The following is a 9,817-nucleotide window of genomic DNA, read 5'->3' on the forward strand; positions in this document are numbered from 1 at the left end:
AGTTCCAATCCCACCATGGCCTACCTAGGTGGTAGACTGTATCAATTGGTTTAACGCCACCACCTCCAGGAATTCTGGGTACCTTTAGTAAAATTCACTCTGTTACAGGCATTTAAACCTGATCTCTGGTCTGACTGTACCCTCCCACCCCCTATCCCCCAATCTAGGAAGAGCTGTAAAGGATCATGTTCACTGCCTTCACTCCAGAGCAAAATATAAAAATATATCCCATTATGTTTCTGGGACTTGTAATATTATCCATGGATGACTTAGATGTAGGTCTGTCATGAGCCTTAGGGCTTGTAAAGTCAGAGTTTAATCTGGTTTCCTTGGCATATAAAAGACTGCAATGAATTGGTATCCCTTTCAGAGATGGGATGTTGTAATTCTTGAAGTTAACTTCCCAGGTCATTGCAGCGACTTATTTTCAGCTGAGTGGACTGCAGCAGCATAAAATGAAGTGTTTTGCTCAAGAACTCAATGCACCACCCAACCTGAAAATCAAAACCATGATCTTATTTATGATCAGGAATGTTACACTCTGACCCAGTTGTTCTTATCTAGGGTCCACATGACCCTTGTAGAGTCCATATAAGATTTTGTGGTTAAAAATTTTATGCAATAAATTGGTTTTATTTCTACAATACACAAAATATTTTAACATTTTAATACAATTCCTCATGATATTTAACTATAAAGATATAGTTTTTAAAAATCAAATGGCTATGAGGATCCACTCAAGTGAAATAGGAATCAAAATGGCCTATAAGCAAAATCCCTAAATATACATACGTGTTTACCATAAACAATTTAGTCTAGTTCTTTACCATCAGGCACCAAACTTGTTTGTCATGTGTTGTTATCTGTACAGAATTAAACACCTCAGTATTTTCTTGTAAATTCTGACTCATTCTGTAACTTGAGTAACATTACTTGAAGTAAAGAAATATGTAGAATAACTTTAACTAGGCAGGAATTATTTTCTTAAGAGAACCAAATATAAACCACTTTGCTGGTGTTACATTTCAGATGGATAGCTCTGATTCAGTTCTTTCCCAATGTGTTGGTTTATGTGTTGTGAGTGACTGTTATGTGTTGTGCGTTCTATATGTGTTACATGTTATTTACTGATGTATGTGTGTTGTTTATTTTTAACACAACTGCTTCACCAAAAACTGGGTCTTTGCATTTGTTTGTGCTACATTCCTGACAGCAGTTTCTATTAATTCTCCTTCATTTAACTCTAATTAGGCTACACTGACAAAATCTGGGGTTTTTTCCCATCCCCTCTAATGCTAGTAAATGAACCAATTGCAAGAAACAGGAGATACTCATACACATGCTTTCTTCTTTGTTCTATTTATTGTATTCTTTGATTCCTGTTATTGGGTTGTGACCATACTGGAGCATCACCTTCAAGGATTTTAGTCATATTGAACCCAATAATCACTTTAGTCTGGTACTTGTTTTATTGCTTCCCATTTGTTAAACTGTTAAGTTACAGAACACATGCACACACCTCAGTGCCATTTCCTCCATGAATGCAAGACCTATAACGCATGGCTAAGATATATAAAGGAATACAGGTAACAAATTAGAATGTTTCATTATTATGACACTGCTGGAGGGTACATATGTGCTATGGTGTACATATGAGCGTAGATGCAACATGTATGCAACTTCAATTGATTTTGCATGTTCTGGCTTAAGTACCAGGAGTTGCCCCTAGGTTTGCTCTCTTTCTCTCTCTGCACACACACACACACACATATATATATATATATATATATATATATATACACATATATATATATATATATATATATATATATATATATCTTACTAAACTCTGCTTGCGAAAATGTGTTGGGGCAAGTGAAATTGAAATCGTAGTTGAACTAAATTTGATGACTGGCATCTGTGCCAGTGGAGTGCTAAGAGCACCGTCCGACCATGATCACTGCCAGAGCAGCTGTCTGGCTTCCATGCCAGTGGCACGTGAAAAAAACATTCGAGCGAGGTCATTGCCAGTGCCGCTGGACTGACTCCTGAGCAGGTGGCACATAAAAAGACCCCACCATTTTGAGCATGGCTGTTGCCAGTACCACCTGACTGGCTCTTGTGCTGGTGACACATAAAAGCACCCACTACACTCTCGGAGTGGTTGGCGTTAGGAAGGGCATCCAGCTGTAGAAACTCTGCCATCTAGTTCGCCAGTCCTCAGTCAAATCGTCCAACCCATGCTAGCATGGAAAGCGGACGTTAAATGATGATGATGATGATCTCTTTTCTACTTTGGTGTGGGATAGGTTGGGAGACCATATCTCACTTGTATGTCTTTGGTACCTGTTCTATTGCCAACCAGTTTACAGGGTGTAGTGGGTGCATTTATTGTGGCATCAACTTCTGTGATATTGTTTTGATAAAATTAGGTGGTTCTCCTTACTCTTTGATGCATTCATGCACTCAGGGTGACATGGCTGAGAAGGCTATATATATATGTGTGTGTGTGTGTGTGTGTGTGTGTGTGTGTGTAGGGAGGCAAGCTGGCAGAATCGTTAGCATGCTGAGTGAAATGCTTAGCGGTATTTTGTGTGCCATTACATTCTGAGTTCAAATTCCACCTAGGTCGACTTTGCATTTCATCCTTTCGGAGTCGATTAAATAACTACCAGCTACGCACTGGGTCAATGTGATCAACTTAATCCCTTTATCTGTCCTTGTTTGTCCCCTCTATGTTTAGCCTCCTGTGGGCAATAAATAAATAAATGTATATTTGTGTGTGTGTGTGTCTGAAAGGCTTCTACACACCTTATCTACCAAATTTCTCCCACATATTAGTCACCCTGAGGTTATGGGTAACTTCTGTAAGGAGCTGTGTCATGGAATTGAATTTTAAGCCTAGTAGTTGCAAAGCAAGCATCTTAACGAAACAGCGATGCTTCTTAGATATGTTTTGGAAGACTCGAGATTTATATTAAGAAGTATAAACTGTTAATTTAATTATAGACTTTATATTGTTTACTAAAATAAGATCTTTTACAGATAAAACTTTCAGAAGTTTGGCCTTTCTATTTATATTTAGCATTTCATTCTTGAACTAACATGTATTAATCCATTTAATCCCAAATATATTAATTTGGAAGTATAATATCAGTTTGGCAAAGAAATTAATCTGCCATAGCTTAAATATTTTATCTAACAAGGAGACTGGATTCTTGTCTGTTTAATACCGTGAAAATAAGTAGATACCAGTTCTGTGACTTAGAAAAAAGATTTAACTTAGTGTTGTTGTTATTTAGTGTAGTGTAGCCCAGTTATCTCTACTTGAAGTAACTTAAATCATCATTGTTTTAGTGTATAATATACAATGCTAGCATAGTTCAGACACAACTTATTGCAGCAGATTTCCTATGGTTGGATGCTCTTCCTATCACCAACCTTCATCTGTTCCAAATAAGGTAATGTTTCCTGTAATCCATTAAAGCAGGATTGCTTCAATATCAAAGCATTTTAAGGTATTGGTCAGATGAAGGTCATAACAGAAGACACCTGTCCAAGTACTGCACTGTGGAAGTAAACCTTAATCCATGTAGTTATGAAGCAAACTTCTTAACCACAGCTATATCTATGCGTCATATTGGGTTCTCAACAGAAGTTTCTACTACATCAAATTTGACCAATCCTAAAGAAACAAGCAGCCAATCTGTTCAACAAATCCAGTAGCTTCAGAGAACTGGTGCTACTTATTTGCATACCATGTTTAACCCTTTATTTAATATCGGGGGCTTGTCAATGGGGATCTCAGCTTAACATAAAACATCCCATTCAGACAAAGAAAAATGTGATATCATTATTGTTACCTCTGATTTCACTATGGAATGAGCTGGATGAGTCATGAAGATCAGAATGCATTTTCATTTGGTGTTGCTGCCCTTGTAAATGGAATGAAGAACTACATCTTGCTCAAAACACTTCATTTTTGGAATGGTTTCTATGGTTACATATCCTTCCTAAAACTAACTTCTTTTCAGAGTGAACTAGCTACATCTTATCATGGCACCAGTACTAGAAGCAATCATGCCTTTGGGTATACTAAAGGGTTTTCTCAGCCCCTCTGCTTATTTACTAATCACTTTACAGCACTTGGGCAATTTTTTGAAAACAACGTTTTGCTAAGCTTGCTCAATTGGACAGTTTAAATGACTGTATAGAAGGTTTCCAATTGGTCAGACTCAGTCAATGTTTTTCCTTTTTTTGTTTTTGTCAGTGACATACTAAAGATAATTCCCTAAAATGTTGAGAGATTTTCAGAATTAATTTCTAAGAGATTTAAAACAATTGAAGCAAAATTGAATTTATGATTTTGGAAGAAAACTAACAGGAAATGTCATACAACAAACTGTTATGGGAAAATGTTAAATACAATATTAAACTGTTTCTTTAAAATTTTAAGGTTTTGTATATTGGAGCCCCTGGCATTTATATGAGTGGTGTAACTTCTGTTTCACTTGTAAAATGGTGATAAATCCCATAACCTGTGTTTTAGGGATACATATAAGTTCACTTCTACCCATGGTTGTTCTCATGGGTAGACATGAACATATCGCTGCAGATTAATGAAATACTTATAAATTGTGCAATATTGCTATCCTCTATGGTACTGCTTTACTGTTAGGTGATCTCAGCTAGTTAGAGGTGATTTCTTTGGCTATGAATACAACCCAGAACCAGTGATACAACCCAGAACAAGTTGTACATTTTTAAGTCAGTAATTCTTTTCATCTATGTATGGGCTGATATAATAGATATCAGTAATATACAAGGGTTGATTCAGACAACTATAAGCCCTTATCAATCTATGATAAATCGGTGTTGTTCTCAAGTATCATAACTTACAGAGTAGTGAGAGGATGAAGGACAAAGCACCATACTTGTATCACTTGCAGACGCACTCCAGCCTGTGGCCCACAGCTGTGCTGTCTCCTCTCTCTGCTTTTTCTACTGTTACTCTGATAGCTTTTGTTCCTTGGCACTGGCTGAGCTTGTACCTTGTTTACTCAAGTCACTCCCAATGCACTAAGCTCTCTTCATATGTTCTTGCAGATCACACACTAACCAACACATCCAGTCCTTCTCATGAACATTACCCTCTGGAATCTCCTCCCTGCTCATACCTTTCCTGCAAGTTTAAACAGGACATTAGCAGTATCAAACTCACTGGTCTTGAAAGTCCTCCAAAGGCCATGAGCATTACTCCAGCCTCCAGACTTGACATATAAAAAGGAAAAAAAGCAGAAATGTTGAGGGATTTAGTTTTCTCCTTTCGGTGGATAACTAACATGGTTGAAAGCAACAATGGAGAACTTGTCTGAGAACAGCCTAAATGATAAAATAATAAATAGGCTACTTTAAACCTGGATAGACATACCATATCCAACAGCAAGCTTGCTGTGTGAAACTAATAAAATTAGATACTAGAATTATGTTCTTAGATTTTTCACTGTGGTTTTGGGTTTAGTCCCATTGTATGACATCTTGAGAAAGTGTCTTCTACTATAGCCCCAGGCTGACCAATGACTTGTGAGTGAATTTGGTTGACAGAAACCATGTGGAAGTGTGTGTCTGTCTGTCTGTCCCACCCTGCCACTTGACAACTTGATGTTGGTTTGTTTACAACCCATAACTTCGTAGTTTGGCAAAAGAAACTGACAGAACAAGTACCAGACTTAAAAAGATAACTACTTGGGTCCTTTTTTGTTTAACTAAAACCCTTCAAGGCACTACCCCAGATTGGCTGCAGTCCAGTGATTAAAGCAAGTAAAAGATAAAGGAGACCAATTTATCCTAAGATTATCACTTTTATCCATAGTTTTCATTGTCTTAAATTGTTTTCATTAAAATGAAGAGAAAATTTATTCATATTTTTTCTTTTTTCTTTTTTTTTTTTCAGCAGAAAGTGCTTCACAAGACTCTTCCAGATTGAACTTATTGGATATTTTATTTTTTGAATTTTACCTCCAAGATCTACAGAAACAATCATGTCGGCATTACCAAGAGTTATTGATCCCCTTTTTCATTTCGAAACCCACTTTCCTGAGCGTATTTCCAAGCTTCACTTGAACCCAGAGTACCCAGCAGCACATCGGCGCACGAAGAAGCCAAAGTGTCGCGCTGGTGCTCGCTATAAAACTCAGCCCATTACTTTTGATGAAATTAAAGAGGTCGATGAAGAGAACATCGAACCTCCCGAAACACAAAATAAGGACAACCTCCGCGGACAGTTCCAAGCATTTTCTCGATCTATGGATGGCTTGGTCCCTAAAAATTCTCAGACTCAAGGAAATAACAACAACAATAACAACAACAACAATAATACTGCTACGACTCCCCTCAAACCTTGCTTGAAAAAGCCACAGCAGAATATATCTCCACTTGCCCGTGAGTCACATCCTCGATCCCGACGGGAGCGTTCAGCATCAACCACAGAGGCAAGTACACAGACATTCTTTGCCAGCTTAGACAAAGCTAACAACAGCAATGGTGTGGATAACACTTCTGATCAACTAGCAGACAGTGCAGGCAGCCATCTGACCTAAGGTTTGTCGAACCCAGCACTCTGTTCCTCTGGAATTCCTTATTTTTCCTTTATTTTTTAAAATATTTTTTTCAAGCATGGTTACATGAACAGATGTTTTCTTGGAGGGGCATATTAGTCCCAAATGATTAAATCAAGAAAAAGAAAAAATGTTTATTTGCTATAGGGAAATATAGACTGTTTTCCCTAAAATTTCATTGATGGACAGATGATCCAATATTTATTGAACAACAGGAAAAGTCAGTTCAGGGGTAACTGTTAGCTTTCATCAGATAAAAATTTGAAATATTCACCTTTAAGATGCCTTAAATGTTTTTTTTTTTTCTTTACTTAAAAAAAACAAAAAAAATTTTTCGACATTTATCCCTGAAAATGACTTTCTTCCTTTCGAAATTTTTCAAATACTATTTCTTTCTTTCTTTATTTTATTCAATTATTTGTTCAATGAATTGAATTTTTAAAAATATATATATATTGACATTACTTTGCCAGAACTCTGCACAAAGGTACGGAATGAACATGTGTAGTTGATTCAGTTATTTCTATAAAAAATTCAATACTGAAACTACTTTATTATTTATGTCTACAGACATATACGAACAATTTGTCAAAATTTTGTAGAAGCTGAGTTTTTTCTCTTAAAAGACAAAAAGAAAAGAAAAAATACAGGGCAAAGAAAATTCAATCTTCAATTATTACAAAAAAACTTTAATTTTTGTCCGTATTTATTTATATGTTCTATATTTTTCATTAGGAGAAATATATATTTATATATCACTTCTACACTGCTTTATTATTATTATTATTATTATTTTCATTATTATTATTAATTTTAATTTTTTTCTTGGTGGTATTATGTAGCCTGAAGGAAGTTTAAGCAAATAAAATATTCTATTGATATCTGTTGAAACATGAGAAAAGATATGAAGTTTTTTGTTTTAATATTATTGGTTTCAAATTTTGGTAACAAGGCCAGCAAGTTTTGGAGATGGGGTAAGTGGATTACATCAATCCCAGAGTTCAAACCCTGAAAAGATGAGAGCCGAAGTTGACCTTGGCAAAATTTGAATTCAGAACATAAAGATAGATGGAATTCTGCTAAGCATTTTGCCCAGCATGCTAACTTCTGCCAGCTCACCACCTTGTTTTATGTGTTACTATTATTGGCTAATAAAAGAAATCATTATCATTATTTAGAAATAATACATTTCTAAATCTCTCAGAGAGATTTAAGCAGTAGTAATACGATGAAGTAGTTGTATGCTGTCAACTTAATGTGACAGTCCCCTGAAGGGAATAATACTACTGCTGGTTAAACCTAGGAAGCTGCACTGCTTCCTGTCGGCCTTGACACATTTCCTGTGTCCTTATGTTTACAAGGGGGAGACAAGCACCTCCACCCAGCTAAGCCTGCATCCAGAGACATGTTTCTGAGTCTTTGTTCGTCATCAGTCTGGAGTACCATGACCCGCTAGTCGAAGATGCCTGTCATTATTATTATTATCATCATTAAGATGGTAAGTTGGCAGAATCAATAACACATCAGAAAAAATGCTCAACAGCATTTCTCCCAGTTCTTTACATTTTGAGTTTAAATCCCCTTGGGGTTGACTTTCATCCTTTCAGGATCAATAAAATAAATACCAGTTGAATCTTGGGGGATCAATGTAATTGACTTATGCCACCCCTCAAAATTGCTGGTTTTGGACCAAACATTAAAAAGAATTATTATTTTAGTAATGTAACAGCATTTTTTTTTATAAGCTTTTAATCACTATTGTTTTTTTTTTCAAAAGCTAGAAGTTACTAAACAAAGTAGTTTGTTTTCCCAATCAAATTGTTCTAGCTTTTCTAAGTGGCTTTTATCAAAAATCTAAGTTGAAGTACTTGTTTTTTATTGACACTAGGATATTTTATAAGGATTCTTTGTATCAATTTCTTAGAAGCCACAGTTTACAGACTGACTTTGAAGTCTTTTTATTTTGCAGATTCTTGAGTCCTGATTAAAACTGATGTTTTTATGGGGGAGAGAGAGAAAGAGCTGGTTATAATTCTTCATTTTTCTCTTTTTTTTTTTTTCCAGCTGGAATTAAGATATAATTTAACTGTTAGCATGTTCAGTCCAATTTTAGGGCTTCATGTTTTATTTCATTTCATTTCATTTGTTTTAATGACTCCTATAATCATTGCTTCTCACATAGCCCCCCACCCCCACTCCACCCACCTACATACACACACACACACACACACTCATCTTTATCCTGTGCACACATTCTCCTGCTCTCTCTCTCTCACCATCTCTCTCTCTTTCTCTCTCACACCATATCTCCCTCTTTCTTTCTCTCAAGATAATTTCTTTTCTACTTCTCAACATATAATAGTTAATTAGTTCGGCTGCTTAAACTCTGGGTCTGTAAGTGTTGAGTTCTGATTTTGAACAAGAATTATCTTTCTCAATTTACAAAGCTGAGAGTACTTGCTTCACCTTTCCATGGTGATTAAATGCTTTAATGTACAAAAATTGGCAAGAAATAAAACCACTGATTTCATGAACATCTGTAGATAGGTTAGAGAGAGACAGGAGTAAGAGAGATCTACACTGCCACTTTATCTACTCAATATAGCAGAAGAATTTCCCTCCCAGACAATGTTAACTCAGCTGTGTATAAACTCAGTCAGCTGTGGTTCCATCCTTTTGTCCTCAGGGACAGTAATTCTTAAACTAATGAACACATCCCTGCCAATATTAGTGAATTTTTAGTTCCTCACTCACTTCTTTATTATTATAACAAGATAAAATACAGCTTGCATCCATATAATTCTTTCTTCTCTACCATAGTGTTGGACAAGTTCAAAGTTTAAAATCCTCTTTATTTCATTAACTCATTTGTTTCCAACCCACCTGAAACTATCCCTGGTTCTATGATACAAACATCTCCATTCTAAAGTGATCCAAGTTTTAAAATTTCCATCAAACATTTGTGCTAATTTATGTTCCAAACAATAGCTAACAAGTTTCAACTTTTAGCATAAGGACAGCAATTTTAGGGGTGGAAGATCATTGATTCCAGTGCTCAACTGATACTTATGACCTCAGAAAAGTTTGAGCTTAAAACAAAACTGGAAGAAATTATGCAAATCATTTTGTCAAGCAAGCTCACAATTCTTTGAACTTGCTACATTGATAATGAGTTACTTCACTAAATTCTTCATTTTGAA

The 9,817-nt window shown here is 35.8% G+C and overlaps 1 protein-coding gene across 2 annotated transcripts in view; it reads left to right on the forward strand.

The window, feature by feature from the left end:
• Positions 1 to 7,522, forward strand: part of LOC106873486 (uncharacterized) — a 132,464-nt gene extending 124,942 nt beyond the window's left edge. Inside the window, exon 3 of one of the 2 annotated variants that reach the window (XM_052965619.2) lies at positions 5,954 to 7,522. In XM_052965619.2, the coding sequence (XP_052821579.1) occupies positions 6,042 to 6,599 (558 nt within the window). In that variant the 5' untranslated portion in view covers positions 5,954 to 6,041 and the 3' untranslated portion in view covers positions 6,600 to 7,522. The remainder of the gene's footprint in view (positions 1 to 5,953) is intronic. The other variant, XM_052965620.2, reaches the window with a different exon arrangement.
• The last annotated feature ends 2,295 nt before the right edge of the window (positions 7,523 to 9,817 follow it).

Source organism: Octopus bimaculoides, chromosome 2 (assembly GCF_046866305.1).
Source record: "Octopus bimaculoides isolate indiv1 chromosome 2, ASM4686630v1, whole genome shotgun sequence".
Taxonomy (NCBI): domain Eukaryota; kingdom Metazoa; phylum Mollusca; class Cephalopoda; order Octopoda; family Octopodidae; genus Octopus; species Octopus bimaculoides.